Here is a 19,152-nt window from a genome sequence, read left to right as displayed (position 1 = left end):
TCTAGAACACTGCTGCTCATTAGAATAAATGTAATGCAAATTGCCAGAAGCAGGTTTATTGAGTTAACATAGTGGTTCTCAACTGGTTCTAAGTTTCCAGTGATTATAATGTGCAGTCAGAGTTGAGAACCACTGATTATAATTGCTTAAACATACATGGAGAGTGAGACGAGCTATGAGGTTTAAATCTATTGTAGAACTCAACAGGGAATTGGTGTTTTAAGGGTGACAATGACGTGACTAAAAGTTAAATATATGGGAAGCTTTACTTCTATCAGCCTTTTGTTTTGATTAAAAATGAAACGTTTGAACTCTGAAAAGCAAGATGCAGTTATCACATCTGAAGTGATTGAACTGAAGAAAGTAGACACTCATCGAGAGAGCTGTTGAATTATTGGTGATACATGGAATAGAAAGGGACAAAGAAGTACTGTATACCCAAGAGCATAGTCTACCCACTGGTAAGTTCTGTTAAGGGTTAGTCACACGTTCGTGGAGTTAGCAGAATGAGAATATGTCAGAGTTGAGTGCATAGGCTCCAGAATTGGGTGCATCTGGGCTTGAGTCCTGGCTTTGTTCACTATTGACTGGTTGACCTTGGAAACATTGCTTAAGTTCTCTTAAGCCCGTTTCTCTTCTGTAAAATGGAGATAATAATAGTACATAATTGGGCCAGCCCGGTGGCGCACTGGATAAGTGCGCCGCTTGGGAAGCGCGGCGGCGCTCCCGCCCGAGGGTTCGGATCCCACATACAGACCGGTTCCCACTCACTGGCTGAGCGAGGCGCGGGAGCAACACCGAGGGTTGCAATCCCGTTGCCGGTCCCCGGTCCGGTACGGGGGCAACACTGAGGGTTGCGATCCGTTGCCGGACACGGAAAAAGATAAAAGACAAAAAAAAAAAATAATAGTACATAATCATGGAATTAAATGAGATCATGCATTTAAAGAACCTAGCACAATAACTGGCACATAGAAGCACCCCATTAATAACAGGGTTGCTGTTATTATTAGGCACAATCCAGACTTTGGAATCACACAGATTTGGTTTCGAATGCCCACTGTGCCACACACTAGCTGGTCAAGCTACTTAACCTGTCTGAACCTCAGTTAATATAGAATGGAGTTAATATCTACCTCATAGTGCTGTTGTGAATATTAAATGAGCTGAAGTATAGGAAGTGCCTGGTTAGATTTGGTGGAATTTTGAGATCTAGTTTTCCTTCTTATTACCCACTCACTTTGATACCAGACTGTTTTTTTAATGTTTGTAAACTTTAACGTTTGAATTAGCATGTCTAGTCTTCTTCATAGATATTCCTGAAAGGGCACTCTAAGAATACATTTATTTAAACTTTCCTTAGTAACTATTTTCCATTTTTTATTTGTTCTATAAAAATCTTCTAGCTCTTAGATGATGATAAGTTTGTAATGCCAGAAAATTAAAATTTTAACTTCTTAGCATAAATCTTCCAAATGGTGAACTAGATCATTTATCCCAATCAATCAATCAAGAAAGATTTAAAACCCATGTGCCTAGCACCCTGTAACCAATGGTTCCTGCCCTTCTAATCTAGTTGAGCTCATTTCCTCAACTAGAATGGGCTCAACAGTTTATTTTGCTCTTCCCCCTCTTCTTTCTTGATACATAACCTCTGATTACAGAGTCTCTTAAAGGACTTTCTAGTTACACTGATCATTGTAGTTGAACAAGCTTGTCGACATTTTGACTCTTTGACATTTTAAAAATCTAATTTTTTAAAAGTTATGGATCAGCTGCCTATAGACTTTTCCTTCTTTCCCTTCATAACTGAACTTTGGTTTAATTTCTCATAGAAGTTTTATTAAATAATTATTTTCTTTAAATAGCATGCTCTTTTAGACCTGTGGGCATCTCTTTTTTTCTTCCTTGCTCATCATAACATCTTTTTGTTTTTTACATCCGTACAAGAGACATTTACAGTGGAAGTCTACATATCTGATTCACATTGAACAAATGATTCAGCAAATTTCTTAAGCTGTGTTTTGATTTATCTGCTTGTCAAATTAAAATAATACTTGCTACCTACTTACAACGAAGGGACATTGTAAAGATTAGATTTAGAATGTTTTAAATTCATTTACTCAATGCTATTGAAATATTTTATTTTCAGACTGTATACATACTGCTTTTTTAGATCTATGATAATGCAGTATCATACTTTTCTCTTACTTCACCACCAAAGGTATCAAATATATGTTATTTCTTTAGTATACAAATGGTTTAATTTATGATTAGTTTTCCAGTTTACAGAAATCAATTTATCTTTTGGAAAGGCCTTGTAGCAGGGACTTAGAGACTGGAGTCTGGAGCCAGATTAGTTGGGTTTGGATCATGGCTATGTCATTTACTAGCTGAGTACCTTAAGCAAGCGACTTCTCTGTGCCTCAATTTACTTACCTGTAAGATGTAGTTAATATTAATACATCATGGAGTTATGAGGATTAAATCAGTTAATGTATGTAGGTGCTTAGAACATTGCTTTGTACTCAAAAAAAAATATTAGCTATCACTTTTTATTGACAAAATAATAGATATGTTTAAGTCTTTAATTTTTAGGTACCAGAGTTTTTGTAGTATTTTGGCTGTCTATGAAGCATGACCACCCTTCTCCTAAAAAACTGGAACTCCATTTTCTGGGCAGATTGAACAGTTAGGTCTTCCTGTGGTTCTTCCTGCCCTCATTGTAGCCTAATGAGTTTTTGAAATCATTTTCATCAGAAAAATATGACACTTTAAAATTAACATAATATTTGGGCTGGCCCCGTGGCTCACTCGGGAGAGTGCGGCGCTGGTAGCGCTGAGGCCACGGGTTCGGATCCTATATAGGGATGGCCGGTGCGCTCACTGGCTGAGCGTGGTGCAGACCACACCGTGCTGAGGGCTGCAATCCCCTTACCGGTCAAAAAAAAAAAAAAATTAACATAATATTTAAATTATACAGCAGAAGATGAACCTCTCTCCATTTCTATTTTCTAGGAGAATTAATCCTTCTCCAGATTTTTACTTGATGATGTCTTTTATCAGTGTAAAACCCTCTTCACAAGCTTCCTATTAGTTTCAGTCCAAACTTTCTAACATGGTCTATGAGGTCCTCCTAGACTCTTGCCTTTCTCTCACTTTTGCTTTTTGGTAATTCCTATTATATCTCAGATGAAAAGTCACTTCCTCAAGGAAGTCATTTCCTCACCCACTAACTGGGTTGGCATAACGTCCTCACAGTCCCTTATGTTTTCTCTTCCATTATCATTCTCTACCGGGGCAATGCTGTTCTCTGGGGGTGTCCAGTGACTGGGAAATGCTCATGTCATTTATTGGGTGGAGTTGAGGGGGGTGCAAGATGTTCACCATGAAGAATTGTCCTAAGCCCTGTATGACTTGTGAATATCCCACTAGATGGTCACATAGGTGAAAAAAATCTGTTTATACTTATCAGAGCTAAGAGCATAACTCAATTTTATGTGTACTCATGGAACTTTTTGCAGGGGTTTAATTTGTTGCATTTTCCAGGAACAAAAACTACTGTTTAGTTTGTCTGGCAGGGTCAACCACGTTTGTTTTTTTGTTTGTTTTAACAAAAACTACTGTTTTTGAAGGATGATTGTAACTTGTTTTGTTTGGAACTCTACCAAGAATTGTTCACCGTTTTGGGAAATCAGGTCACTGATGGCAACATTTATCACGTTTATATAATGATTCTTCATATAGGTGGAAACATCTGATTGCTTGGTAAATATTTGTTTAAATTTAATTGAAATTAGAAGGGAAAAAAAACTTTGAACCAGATGGGGGAAAAGCACTTCTCTCTTTCCTGGCAGAATACATTTGCTTTTGTCTCTTTTCTTATTGCACTTCATCATATAATTCGTTCATAGATACCGCATCTGTCTCTCTCAGTAAATGAGAACTTAGTGGGGACAAGAACTGTATTTTACTTGCCTTTGAATCTCCAATGCTCACTGAGCATATGGTAGTTGCTTAACTTAATATTTACTCAGTTGAATTAATAGGACCAACAATAACATTTATTCGGCAAATATTTATTGAATCAGACTCTGCTGGGCAAAGAGGGCAAAAAGACACTGTCCCTGCTCTCAAGGATCTGGAAAGACAGTCCTGGAAATAATTATATTACAATATAACTGTGTCTAGAATGGAAATACCTATAAACTGTAGATCTATAATGAAAAAAAAAAAAAACATTTAAGTCTTGTAGGGAGATCATGGAATAATGTCACAGATGAGAAATAGTATCCGGTATCAATCACAGTGCCAAAGACTCTCAATAAATATTTGGAAGTTCAGTGAATGAGAATAGCTGTAAAGAGTGAGAAGGGGTTTGCCAAATGGTGAAGTTTAAAGAGGGCAGTCCAGATAGGAAATCTGTATCCAAAGGCTCAGAAGTATGAGAGGCATAGGAAGAATTGCTGGAGCATAAAGTTGGAGATTGAGTCATAGGAGATAAAGCTGTCCTTGAGGGTGATGGACCAGATCATGAAGAGTCTTTTTCCATGAAAAGAAGTTAGATTTTATTGTGCTGATGGTAGAAAACCATTGATTTAACAATTAAAGCTACAATTTTTCAAATCATATTGTGTGCCAGGTACCTGTAATCCTAATACAGAGTTAATATATTCCCATTTTATAGTTGAGAAATAGAGGCTCAGAGAGATTTATCTTGCCCAGGTTTTCACAGCTATTAAGTGGACAAACTAGGATTCAAACTTAGGTCAGTTGAGTCCACACCTCCTGATTTTTTAAAGGAGAAAAATTTGCTGTATTACTTCCTTTTTAAGAGACATTTAGATAGGAGTCTTCAACATGCAAAAAGAATATTCCAAGTAGTCACTATTTAAATTTGATAATAAAGTCCAATATTAATCCTGATACTCTATTTAATTAATATAAATGTAGTTTACTACTTAAATAATTTCTAAATAAATATAGTTTACTATTTAAATAAATATAATAATCCTGATGTGCCTGTTTAGCTTGAAGTACTTCAGACGTTATCTAATTAACTCTGCAATGTCTCTGGCTACCCTGGGATAAGTCTTCCCAGGGTAGGGAATTTAATAGCTCATAAATGTAGGAAGTTCTGGAGATGGATGGTGGTAGAATGAGAATGTACTTATGCCACTGAACTGTACACTTAAAATGGTTAAAATGGTAAATTTTATGTATGTTTATTTTAACACAATTTTTAAAAAGATGTAATACAGAAATTCAAAGTGGCCTGTAATTGCTCATCAAGCAATTATCAATCAAATTTTTTGAGAGCCTTTTTTTACAGATAACTTGAGTGAGGTGTGGGGGAACACCTATCCTACTGTCATAGGCTGATCAAATTATATGTTCTTAATACTAAGCCATTTGAAAAGAAAAACAATCCTATTTATTTATTTGTAGATAAAGAAGGATGCATGGTAATGGCCTGATATGGTGCAGCCATCCTTTGGATGGATATGTTGATGAAGATGCCTCTTAGACTTGACTGCTATTGGCCCCTGGCTTTAGTTTCTCATTCAAATGGATAGTTAAGGGGTTAAGTGGGCTGTCTGAATGACAGCTCAACAGGTAGGATGTGTGTGGTAGCAGCAACAACTCATAACTAAGGCTCAGAGTTTTAGGTTCCCCACCCTCACTAGTATCAAGGCAAATTAAATTATTACCTGCTAGCTCCACAAAAATTAAAAGAACGTGTTGGTGGATATACAGGAAACATATTGTTGGTGAGTATGAATTGCATAACTTTTTGGAAAGTAATCTGGTGATAACTGTTAGACATTTTTAAATACACACTCTTTTTGGCCTAATAATCCACTGGGTTGCCACTACTGTGTAGGGACATTGGTAGAAGAATTTTTTTGCTATGTTGTTTGTAGTGGTGAAAAAGTAGAAGCAATCTGGAAGCCAGTCAGGCAATGTTGAATAAATTATGCTCTATCCATTCTAAATGCACATCTATTAAAAAGTGAGTTAAATTTATACTGGCCTAGAATGATGGCCATGCCATATTATGTGTAAGAAAGGTTTAGAATTAATATTAAAGTAGTATGGCATATGATCTTAAAAAAAAAAAGAAAGAAAAAACTATATATATGTTTGAGAAGAGACTCATTCTCTCAGGGAGATAAGCTTGGAGGTAGAATTGAATTAGCTTTCCTTGTACAGCCATGTTGTTTGATTTATTATAGTATAGGTTTTTGGTAATTAAAAAAATTTTTTTGAAGTTACAAGAAAAGAAAAGAGAAGGAAGGTAAGAAATCTATAGTGATAGAAATTATAGTAGGAATTACTTTGGGAACGGTTGATGACTGGGAACGGGCACAAGAGAGATCTCATAGTTCAGATCCCCATATGGGCCAGCTCTGCACCCCCACCTCCCTGCAAAAAAGGCCTCATGGTACTTATTAGTAATGATCTCTATCTTGAGCTGGGTGTTGGTTTCACAGATGTGTTCACTTTGAAAAATCCATGTAGTTATATGCTTATAGATTGTACAATTTTGTGTCTATATTATATAAATTAAAAGCTTATGAAAATAAATTATGGCACAGCAATACAATAGAGTACTAATTTGTTTTCTTAAAATATTTCCAGGCCTGCTGGTTAGCTCAGAGTGTGTTGTTATAACACCAAAGCTAGGGGTTTGGCTCCTAGTACAAGCCAGCTGCCAAAAAAAATTCAATAAATATTTAATGATATATGAAGTAAGGCAAGAAACAGGACAATCTCATTATTATAAAATATAATGTATATATAAACACCAAAATGAAGGCTGGAATAAAAACATTACAATATCAATAGATAGTATATCCAGATGATGGTTGTTTTGGGGTTTTTTTGATTTTTAAGTAAAAACAGTTTGTGTTGGGTTGTCTAGGAAGTCAATCGAAGGAGATGAGCAAAGTCAGATTACAGGATATTAAGCAGAAAATAAAGGTGATGAAGAGGATAGGGAAGGTATTTAAAAAAAGAAAAAACAAAGCTAACTAGAGAGGGTGTAGTAAGGTCAGATAATTTTTTTTAACTCCTACTAGGAAAGGACTTTTACTAACTTCACCTGTCAAACCATCAGGTAGTAGTCATTAAAATTCTCTCCTTTATCAAACTGTTTGGTTTTTACAGGTAATTCACTTTTGTTTTGCTGTTTTTGTTTAACATTTAGCTTTAATGAAACCATGTCATTGATATAATAGTTTCAGTTGACTATCGTAGATGGTAGTTTAAGAAACCCATATTCTCTTCCCAATCTTTACTGATTAACTGTGGTAATTTGCTCAAATCTTTTTTCACCTTAGTTGCTACGTGGTGGCAAATAATACCTCACTAGGTTGAAATGAGTATCAAATGAGAAAATGCACGTGAAAATACTTATACTACCCAATTGTAAAAATATTTTTTCTTATTTTTAATTCAGTCCACAGTCTTTAGTTTGTGGAATGTAGTTTTCGTGATAGAACGTATTTCACTTAGGAGTTCAAAAGTTGAAGTTTATGAAAGAATGCAATTTTTTTCCGGTCAAGTTGCACTTAACGGTTTTGAGGTGTGGGTTGTGATTGTAATGCATTGTTAATATTTTGGACTAAATATTAATATTTAGTGCTTTATATATCAAATTGAAACAAACATTTTATTGCTTCTTACTATTGTTGAGCTCTCAGGGGAATCACAAGGCTTTTTTCCCTATTTCAATCATTCTTCGTTATTTCACCATGTTTATTTAAAATAATAACCCAAATCAGATCTCTTCAGGTGTTTCGCAGGGGTTTTGATGAGGACTTCAGTTGATTAGCCCTTAAGCCAGTAGTAATCTTCTGGACTTAGAGTTGGGTTCGGGAAAAACTGAGTGGCACTAGGACCCAGGGGGCTCCCGTGAGCGGATCTTGGGGCCAGATTGCAAATTCGCGGTGACTCAGTCTGGTCGGCTCCTTGCGCTCGGTGGCCGCGGCGGCAGCAGCAGACGTTGGCGGCCGAGCTGCTAGGAGCAGTTCCGCCGGGTTTCACCGTCCGAGACTTCCTTCGGGGCACCCCAGACAGGTCCGAGGTGTCAGGGGAGCGCTGGGGTCGTTGTAGCGGGGAGAAGGGGGCTACTCGGCTTGGAAAGCCCTCGGGCCTGTGCACAGGGAGTAACATTTGCTCCGTCTCTTCCTGTGTCTGGCTTTATTTGCAGCAAACCAAGATGGAGTATGAGTGGAAACCTGACGAGCAGGGGCTTCAGCAAATCCTGCAGCTGCTGAAGGAGTCCCAGTCCCCAGACACCACCATCCAGAGAACCGTGCAACAAGTATCCTTTCCGAGGCCTGACCGTCGCCCGCGCAGCTCGCCCCGCGCTGCTCGCCCCCTCCAGGCGGCCGGGGGGAGGGGGAGGCTCACGCCGCCCCTCCCCCCCGCGCCCCGATCCCTCCCTCCTATCCCTTGCGTGTCCCGTTCCTACCCTGTCCCTCCGCCCGCGGAGGGGAGGCTCTGCGCCTCGCGCACGCGGCCCTGTTGCCGGGGGCCTAGCCGCGTGGGAGTCACGCTGCCTAGGCCGCCGGCTTCCGGCCCGCTGGAGGTGGGGGGCGCTGGCCGCCGCCCGAGATCGCGACATGTGCGCGGGACCGGCAGCCACGTCCCCGCCCGCTGTGACCTGCCGAGGGGGTGGGGAGTGGCGCGGGCGGGCCCACACAATGCGCCCCGCGGGGTGGGGGCGGCGGGCGGAGTGGGAGGCCGAGTAGAGGGCGCTGTGTGAGCGGCGGAGCTTGCCGGCTGGCCAGAAATGGGTGGAGCTGGCGCGGGGTTTGAACTGCCGCGGTGTGGAGCTTGGGTGTTTTTTCGGGCCCTTGGCCTGAAAGGGCTGAAGACCTACAGGTGGGGGAAAGGTCTCTGTTCGGGCCTCACCCACAAGAAATCACTGGGTTTTTCTTAGTTGGAGAAAGTACTTACACCCTGGAATTTTACTACAGGAGTGTATTTTGCTAGTTAATTTTCTGACCCCTAAACATTGAGGGTATTCAAGTATGTAATAAATAGCTAATATAGTGTAACTAGAGTTTGTATCATGGATTTAATCAGAAATGTAGATTTGTTGCGTAGAAACATCTTAATCTTTGTAGTAAAACAGTTGGCAAGCATATTAGGGGTTGAGAGTTAGAAAAGGATTTGAAGAAAGATAGATGTAATAGAGCATTATTTCACTGTTACCGCAAATTTGTGTCACTGGAAATGTTAGTTCTTGGAGGGGTAAACAGTTGTAGGACAGTTGTAATGTACTCTTATGATGTTGACTTCATATAATAAGATTTGATATATAGGCTTGTATATAAATTGCATTTTATCTTAATTTTTGAATTCTAAAGAACAAATAAGTCTTTTTTTTAATTAAGCCATTTAAAAAGTTAATTTCCATAAGTGATCTTCACCTCTAAAAGACTTGTTTTCATTTCTTTGCAATGCTTTTTATCTTTGTCATTATTTAAAGACCTTTCTGTGTAAAGTTCAAATCTAAGGATTCCGTTTTGAGGAAAATTTTTGCTATATTGAGCATGCTGAAGCTGGAACTTGCTTATGTTGTATTGAATATAATTGATAATAATATTTCAAACATAGAACACTTAAGAGGTTGGTTGGCAAGCATATTAGGGGTTGAGAGTTAGAAAAGGATTTGAAGAAAGATAGATGTAATAAAGCATTATTTCACTGTTACCGCAAATTTGTGTCACTGGAAATGTTAGTTCTTGGAGGGTAAACAGTTGTAGAACAGTTGTAATGTACTCTTATGATGTTGACTTCATATAATAAGATTTGATATATAGGCTTGTATATAAATTGCATTTTATCTTAATTTTTGAATTCTAAAGAACAAATAAGTCTTTTTTTTAATTAAGCCATTTAAAAAGTTAATTTCCATAAGTGATCTTCACCTCTAAAAGACTTGTTTTCATTTCTTTGCAATGCTTTTTATCTTTGTCATTATTTAAAGACCTTTCTGTGTAAAGTTCAAATCTAAGGATTCCGTTTTGAGGAAAATTTTTGCTATATTGAGCATGCTGAAGCTGGAACTTGCTTATGTTGTATTGAATATAATTGATAATAATATTTCAAACATAGAACACTTAAGAGGTTTAACAAGCACTAGTGTCTTTTTAGAATATTGTATTGATAGTTTTAATAAGATAACCTTATTCTTAGTAAAAAATGCAAGACTAAAAATATCTCAAGGGATTCTTGATTTTATAGCTAGAAAGTGCTTAGATTTTTCTTTAGGTTACACAGAGAAGTTTCCTTAACTACTGTTTGTTCTAGAAACTGGAACAACTCAATCAATACCCAGATTTTAACAACTACCTGATTTTTGTTCTTACAAAATTAAAATCTGAAGGTAAGTAGGGTTTGTGTTGATAACTATTTAAAAGTGTCTTTAAGCCCTATTAAATTATACTGGGAATTATTTATTTCAAAGGATTACATTTTGTAGTAACCACATTCTGTAAGCATTTACATGCTTATGCATTCAGTTGTTAATGGGTTTTTATATAATTCTCTCATTCTTCACAAATAAAAAACGTGTTGCAAAGGCTACTTTGGTTTTTTGCTTCAGTGTTTGTATATGAATATAATAAAAATTGATTTAATATACAGATTGAGTGCAAGATTTAATAATTAACTGTGTTCATTGTAGGAAAAATCAAAAGTTTGTATAACAAAAATGAAAAATTACTGGTGACCCAGAGATAATTATTGCTGATCTCTTGAATTATATCCTTCTATACTCCTTTATATGGCTATAGATACGACTTTTAAATTATTTAACAAAAAATGGGATTATTCTACTCAAATATACTTTTTAGAAACTTCAAACAGTATACATGTAACTTTTTCATTAACTTTTCTGAACAATTTTCAATTTAAATTCTGTGACAATTTAAAGCTTGAACAGTCTGATTTTTAAATTACATACCTGGTCATTTGATTGGTTTTTTTTGTTTGTTTGCTTGTTTTGTCTTTTTCGTGACCGGTAAGGGGATCGCAACCCTTGGCTTGGTGTCACCCGCACTGCGCTCAGCCAGTGAGCGCACTGGCCATCCTTATATAGCATCCGAACCCACGGCGGGAGCACCACTGCGCTCCCAAGCGCTGCACTCTCCCGAGTGCGCCACGGGGCCGGCCCATTTGATTGTTTTTAAAACATAGTGTGTCCCAATAAACAGTATTTCACAATAATGTAAAGCACCAACTCTTTGCCAGGCAATTTGTAGGTTCAGGAGAGATTGTTCTATGTTGTAGTGAAAGGTATTCTTCATGGCATTATTGAGTTGAGTGTTCCCTTCCTGGAACATTGTCAGAAAATATAGAAGATGCTCAAATATTTATTGAGCAACTGACTAGCTTCTCAGTGTAAGCAATATACTGTATTCAGTGATTAGTGTTTTAGAAGCCATAGTGTAATTAGAGAAAACACTACACTTGGGAAATAAAAAGCTTTAGACTCTGATGCTAAGTCATGTAACCTCTCTTGCTTCTTTCAGCTATAAAATGACTGTGTTAGACAACAGACCATCTGTAAGGTTTCAGCTCCAAACTCTAGAAGGTTAATGGTCTTAATTTGTAGTAAAATCTCAATTAATCTTGTATTTAGAGTCTGATAATTCATACAGATAGTGATTTTTTGAAAAATTGTTCTCAAATGATTTTCTAGTTAATTTGGGGTTTTAATTTGTGAATGAGGGACATAATAGAAAATTTAAAACTCTAAATCTAGGTTTTGTGAAATGAGGAATTCTTTCATCATTTCTTTAAATTCAGCAACTAATGTTCCTAATTTGATAAATGTATTTATGATACATTGTTAATACAGAAATTTTCTTACACAGTGGTTTGTAATCAATAATTTGTGCCATTTATATTTTAAAGAACTAAAATATTTGGTAAATGAATTTTTAAATCTGTTTTTCTTGAAAATTATTTTACTTGAAAATTTAAAATTTATTTTCACTAAACTGTCTACTCTGTTGTGTTCTCTCCCTACATTCCAAATATTAAGATTGTTACAATATTATAGTCTTTATTAAAGCTTTCTTAGGATATGAGGATACTTCAGAAGTAGTTTTTTGGTTTTTTTTTGTGACCGGTAAGGGAATTGTAACCCTTGGCTTGGTGTCGCCCGCACCGCGCACAGCCAGTGAGCACACCGGCCATCCCTATATAATAGGATCCGAACCTGCAGCCTCAGTGCTCCCAGCGCCGCTGCACTCTCTATTGAGCCACGGGTTCGGTCCCAGAAGTAGTTCTTTTAAAAAATGAACATCATTCAAATAGAGGAAAGAGTTTGGGTGCAGCTGCCTCCACAAACACTTATTAATTATAAACCATACTGTGTTGGAAAGGATTTCATTCAGATTTTCTTGACCCTAAAATGTATTTCTTTTGTTCATTAGACATAGTTTCTCAGTGGACTTAGGGGTTTTACATTTGTGTAACACTTGATATTTCTTCTTGTGCTTACTCCTTTACTTTTGTCCTGCCAAGGAGATTGGGACACCAGTTAGCCATGTCTAGTTTTCCATTAAAAAAAAAAATCTTATCATTGTGGCCACCCATATCAGAGAAGGAACAGTAACAACTTTAAGTGAAAATGTTTATTTAGTAATCTTATCACTGAATTTTGGAGTTAAATTTTAGATCTGAAAGGATCTCAGAGATCAGCAGGTCAAATTCCCTCACTTTACAGATGTGCAAATTTCCATCCCAATGAAGTAAAGTTATTAATTTTAAAAAAAAAAAAGGAAATGATTAATTGGTGGCTTTTTAGAATGGGTTTAGGACAAAGGATATATACTTTTAATATTAAATTGTTTTCACGTTGTGTTGTAGTTTATTAAAACTCTTCATCTGGTAACCTTTATTGTAGAAACAATATTGTGTATTTCTTGTAAAGAAATACACATGCCACTTGAGTAATTACATGACTTTTCAAACTTTGAAGAGAATTTAGAAGTGCGTTTGGTTTTGTTTTAAGTTATTCATTGGAATGGGTTGTAATTGAAAATGGAAAGTTTTTAGATGATGACATAAAAGCTCTTGAGTTGTATTGCTGTGATGACCTGAATGGGGTTTATGTGCAGAAAAACTGCTGTTCCTGCCTCTATGTGTGCTTTACCCTAGTTAGACTTTGGGAAAGTAATACTAACTAGAACAAGCTCAGGTTATTTAATTTTTTAATAAAGTAGGGAAAACAGTAGTGTTACCATAGTGTATTCTGCTAAACATAGCTTTTCATGTCTTACAGACCTTTGATAGGAGGGTGATACTGTAGAGTGGTTTAAAGTATGCTGTAGAACCAAGCTCTCAAGATTGATATTTTGGCTTCCCCACGTGGTAACCTTGTGTGACTTTGGCAGAGGCCTCGGTTTCTTTACTTGTGCAATAGGGTTAATAATACCTGTTTCATGAGGTTGTAGTGCTACATGGAAGGCACTTAGCAGTGTTTAATACATGATAAGCATTCAGAATATGTTAACTATTGCTGATATTGTTGGTATTGATGCCAGTTGGTAAAGCATGTTATTATATTCTATTAGTATTAAATTGCTTTTTGAAAATTTGTAAATACCATCTCTGGATTAAACTTTTTAAAGTAAATTCTATTTTAAAATGTTTTTGGAGATTTTTTTGCTTTGCTTTTTTAAATTACGTGAAAGTGATCCCATACATTCTTAGTCCACCTGATTTTTTAATAGCATATCTTTGATTAATACTTTCAGATCTATGATGATATTTATATCAGATAACAATAAAGCTTGAATACACTGACCATAACTCTTAAAGTAACTCTTTAAACTAAACCACTGGTTCTCATCAAGGGGCAATTTTGTCCCCAGGAGACATTTGGCATATCTGGAAACATTTTTGGTTGTCACAACTTGGAGGGGTGTGCTACTGGCATCTGTGGCCAGTGATGCTGTCAAACATCTTACAATGCAAAGGATAGCACCCCACAACAAAGAATTACCCTCAAGATGTCAGTAATGCCAAGGCTGAGAAACCTTGAGCTGTAAATCATGGAGCTAATCCTTTGATAGTCATTTATGATTTTTTTTGACTGGTTATAGCAAAATAAGTTGGTATGTCACAGTTTTTGAATGTAAATATCTTTAAAGTTACTGCTCTTGGCACATTTTAAAATGAAAACTACTTTAAAACTCAATACTATTGTCGTTTTATTACAGATGAACCCACAAGATCATTGAGTGGTCTCATCTTGAAGAATAACGTGAAAGCACATTTTCAGAACTTCCCAAATGGTGTAACAGACTTTATTAAAAGTGAATGTTTAAATAATATTGGTGATTCCTCCCCTCTGATCAGAGCCACTGTAGGTAAGTTATGTTGCAACAGTTTTGCTTACCTGTTTATGACTGTCATTTTTATAGATGACAGACCATTCATAAAATGAAAATTTATTTTATGTAACATGTGGTATTGAGTTTCTAGTTTCACTTTTACAGGTAAAGAAAAACTTTTTGATTAAGTGTAGGTTTGTAGATTTTTACTATTTTCTCCCTTGTTTTTAATATTTGCCTTGTCTACACCTAATTCAACAGCAGTTTCTTTAGTTTTTTAAGACAGATTGTTTTCAGGGAAAGAACAACTTTCTGTCAGTTTATATAATATTGAATAAAATAATTGATTAAGTGTAGGTTTGTAGATTTTTACTATTTTCTCCCTTGTTTTTAATATTTGCCTTGTCTACACCTAATTCAACAGCAATTTCTTTAGTTTTTTAAGACAGTCAGATTGTTTTCAGGGAAAGAACAACTTTCTGTCAGTTTATATAATATTGAATAAAATAATTATAGTCACCAGTACAAATTGGTTTAGGAGTGCACACAACTAGCTGTTGGTAAGCAGACATATCAACTGGTAGAAAAAGAAATAGGCAGATATACTCTAGAGTAGCCTACTAATGGGTTGTGTTCAGTATGCCATGGACTTAAGCAGCCAGATTTTACAAGGACCTAGAAAGCTTTTGTTAATATTGTAGGTTGGTTAAGTGGACATCAGTTAAATGATTCAAATGCGTTTATTAAGAGTTCCTTAGTTTTGTATATTTTCTCCGATTGTGGGTTTGAAAAGTACCCAATTCATCTCTTACTTAGAAAGTAGAGGCTCTGTGACTTTCCTCCAGGTATTCTCATACTAAATAGTTTCATTATTAACACCGATTTTAAATTTGATGGGTATAGAATATGTGTAGTTTGAGAAAAGGGACTCCCTAGGTTATTCTGATGTACCCTCATCATCTGATACACCTTCCTTATTCAAAAACATTGGTGCTTTCCAACAAATCTGGGGAGAAAGTTTTTTTTTTTAATCCCCTAAATTGGTTAATCATTGTTCACATAAAATTTAAGACACTTTTAAGAACATTTTGTAAATAATTTTTGTAGATTTTTGAAAGGCCTCTCTAAGAATTGGGAACTGACTCTTCATCATTCGTTAACAACAGAAAATTCGTGGTATATATATATATATATAGTAGCATAAATATATGACATTATTAGTTTAAGTGGGATTCTGTTCCTCTAGACTAGGGTTTTTCAACATTAGCTCTTGACATTTTGGACTGGATAATTCTTGGTTGTTGGGCTATCCTGTGTATTTTAGGATGTTAATCAGCATCCTTGGTCTCCACCCCATGGGTATCAGTAGCAGCCACACACCCCCATCCCACCCCCACCGCCATTGTGACAACCAAAAATTTCTCCAGATGGAGTGTGGGGATGGAGGAGATGCCTGTCTGAGCTCCTTAAGAGCAAGGGCCATGTGTTATTTGTGTATTTCTTTGCACCTAATACAATACTTATACAATATTGAGTACTTAGTAAATAGTTAATTAAAAGAATTTTTATTATGAAAGTATACTTGCAACTTTGGCTTTTTAAAATTTTTTTAACCTTAACAATACATATTGGGAATTTTGTCAAGGAAGTATATTTGGAAGGGACCATATTTTAACAACTGTATGGTGATCCATTAGGTGAATGTAAAGTCATTTCTCATTAAAGAATCTGTGGTTTGTAATTTTACTATTTCAGTGAATATCGTTTTATGTATGTCTCTACCCTTGTGGGAAGGTTTCTGTAGGATTAATTTGTAGAAGTGGCATTATGGGGTCAAAGTGTATTGCTTAAAGATTTAAGATTTTAATATATGTTGTCAACATACTGATTCTCATTCCCATATTCATTGTAAACACTGAAAATTTTCTATCACTTCTCACTTTTTGCAACTATGCTAGGTATTAGAAGATTTTCCAGGAATAGATGAGATTATGAGGCCAGATAAACTTGGCATTTGTCAGTCTATCAACATTCTCTAATGCTCTCCTAGCAGAAGTAATAAATGTTAGCAGTCTGTTAGCACCAAGTGTAGATTGTGTTTAATTTTTAATTATTGCTTACATAAGACATATGCTTTGTGTCTTTTAAGCAGATTTGAATCTTTCTCTTTCCCTCAGTTCTTATATATTTTATCTTTTGGAAAGAATAATTGGCAAGAAAGATGAGGTGTTGTTGCTTTGGAATCTTACTGGAAGTCTATTTTATTGTAAGGGCTGTATGTTTAAAATGCTATCAATATTTGGTCCTTACTATGTAATTTAATCTTTTTTTAGCGGAGAGTAAATATTTGCCAGTACCTTTACTCTTTATGTTTTTTAAGTTCTTTACTATTGGGACCGACCTTTTGAAAACTAAAGGTGGAAAATTTATACACACAAATAGTGGGATTCACTGTTCAGTAATAATTGTTGAGTGTTTACTACATACCACACATCTCACTAAATTTTCAAAATAACCCTTTGAAGAAATAACTTTTTCTTTTTTCCCTTTACGAATTAGTATTTTACAGTTTAGAGTAAATAAAATGTGCCTACTGTCAGGATTTATACTCTTATGGTACTAAAAAATCCATAATTGCCAAGTGTATTATGTTATGTTACTAACATAAGTAGGCAGAGAAAAATGTTAACAAAATCTTTTGTGTTATCATTGTGTTTGTATTAACACAAAACTTTTGTTACATTTTTATGTATTTGTATAATCCATTGACTATCACAACTCAGCTGCACAACACAGTTGAAATAATTCAGTCAGTCAGAACGACATGATCAGTCAGTATGTACCACCCAGCTTCCAAGGTCCAAGATTGCCTTTCTGGCGATTCATCCTTGATCCAGTAAGTGGGAACTATTGTAGGAGTTTGTAGCCTGTCCACATGAGGGGAAGTGTTACAAACAGTGAGCATGTAGGATTGTTCTCAGGTGATGCTCACCTACTTTATTTCTCTCTGTCGTGATCCTTGGCTATGATTCCAGATTAAGTCAGTGAGCTATTCTTAGCTTCTTAGTGTATCTTTTATTTGAACCCATCAGACTCAAACTCATCACCCAGTGCTAAGTGCTGCTAACATTTCAGTATGTTTTCTTTCTGTTCTTTTGTATTTAATATATATATAAAGTTGGAGTTAATTTTTTTTTCTTTTTTCATGACCGGTAAGGGGATCGCAACCCTTGGTGTGGTGTCGCCCACACCGCGCTCAGCCAGTGAGCGAACCGGCCATTCCTATATAGGATCCAAACCCGCAACTCCTAGTGAAGTTTTGGGAAACGATGAGACAGATCTGGTGTATGATGTGGTTTTTTCGTAGATTTACTGTGTTGATAATGAGGGTTGTTGATTAATATTATTTACGTGGTTTGGAAATCTGAGCCTGATTTGGGACTTTGAAAAGTGTGTATGTGCACACGTGTATGCACGCTGCACGCACAGTTGCTCATGTGGCAGTATCTAACACAGTGCAGTCGCATTTCTTAAAGATGGGTGTTTTCTTTCAAGGTATTTTGATCACAACCATAGCCTCCAAGGGAGAATTGCAGAATTGGCCTGACCTCTTACCCAAACTCTGTAGCCTGTTGGATTCTGAAGATTATAACACCTGTGAGGTAAGGATATTTGCTTCATATGTAATTTTTCTTTTCTGTTTTTCTTTTATATTGTTTGTTAGCAACCTTTGGGAAAGATATTTCCCCTGAAACATATGTATAACTTCAAAACTTAGAAGCCTAAAATTACCTTTATATTTTGCATTTGTGATCATTTGTCTTACGTTTTCTGTAAAGACTTATGTTACAAAACTTTTTACTAAATTTTATACAAGGAAATATCTTCTGGTTTTCTATTCTAAAATTGTATATTGGGTGTGTGTGTGTGTGTGTGTGTATGTATGTGTATAGTAAACAGAGCTATTGTCCAGCTTAACCAGTTGATATGTTATTCTTTTAAAGATATACTGAAATTTTCCAAATTCCCAAACCATGAGTATTTTTTCAGCTTATCTCAATTGTTTTTAAGCTTCTTGTTTTATGAAATATCTAAGGTATGTCTAACGTTTCTAGTTTTTTGTGTGTGTGTGTGTGTGTGTGCCAGTACAGGTATTCGAACCCTTAACCCTTGGTATTACAACACGACACTAACCAACGGAGCTAAACAGCCAGCCCTGTCTAGTTTTAATCATACATTAATTCTGACCTCTTGGGGGTTTTTTTGTTTGTTTTTTTGGCACTGATCAAATCAGTAGCAACCTTTCCATATGAGGAGTGAGATGGAGTCTATATGGATTTCTTCTCTTAACAATTTCTCACTGTTAATGAGTATTTTAAGTATCTCTTCCATTAGCAAGCTTCGTTTGGCTAGAAATCTGTTTCAAGTGGAAATCATTTTAGGTGTTTTGACTCTCCAGAGCAGTGACTCTTCTCAAAAAAGAGCAGGGCTTGGAGACAGGGCAGGCTTACGAACAACCTAACAAAAGTGAATCAGCTTGTTGCCTGACCTGTCTTGGGGAAGGGGAAACAGGAAGAGAAGATGAGGAGAAGGGAGGAGAGTTAGCAAAGTAGTATTCAGAGTCACTGTTCTCCCTCCCTAAATGAAAAAAGTTCTTTATTCTCGTATATACACTATAATGCCTTGAAAATACACTAAGGTTACAGAAAAACTAAATAAAAGTAATATTTAGTCATAGTGTTACAGCTAATTATATTTTAAATAGTGCTTTGATAAAAAAGATAAAAAT

At 36.1% G+C, this 19,152-nt stretch overlaps 1 protein-coding gene across 3 annotated transcripts in view; it reads left to right on the top strand.

The window, feature by feature from the left end:
- Window positions 1-19,152, top strand: part of TNPO1 (transportin 1) — a 94,944-nt gene that overhangs the window by 23,488 nt on the left and 52,304 nt on the right. For 2 of the 3 annotated variants that reach the window (XM_008573320.1, XM_008573319.1), the window contains exons 2-5: window positions 8,216-8,329; window positions 10,327-10,402; window positions 14,250-14,399; window positions 17,919-18,025. In XM_008573320.1, the coding sequence (XP_008571542.1) occupies window positions 8,216-8,329; window positions 10,327-10,402; window positions 14,250-14,399; window positions 17,919-18,025 (447 nt within the window). Of the gene's footprint in view, window positions 1-8,002; window positions 8,083-8,215; window positions 8,330-10,326; window positions 10,403-14,249; window positions 14,400-17,918; window positions 18,026-19,152 lie in introns of those variants that run through there. The other variant, XM_008573321.1, reaches the window with a different exon arrangement.

This window comes from Galeopterus variegatus, unplaced genomic scaffold, assembly GCF_000696425.1.
Source record: "Galeopterus variegatus unplaced genomic scaffold, G_variegatus-3.0.2 Scaffold902, whole genome shotgun sequence".
NCBI lineage: Eukaryota > Metazoa > Chordata > Mammalia > Dermoptera > Cynocephalidae > Galeopterus > Galeopterus variegatus.
This window is presented reverse-complemented; position numbering and strand designations above follow the sequence as displayed.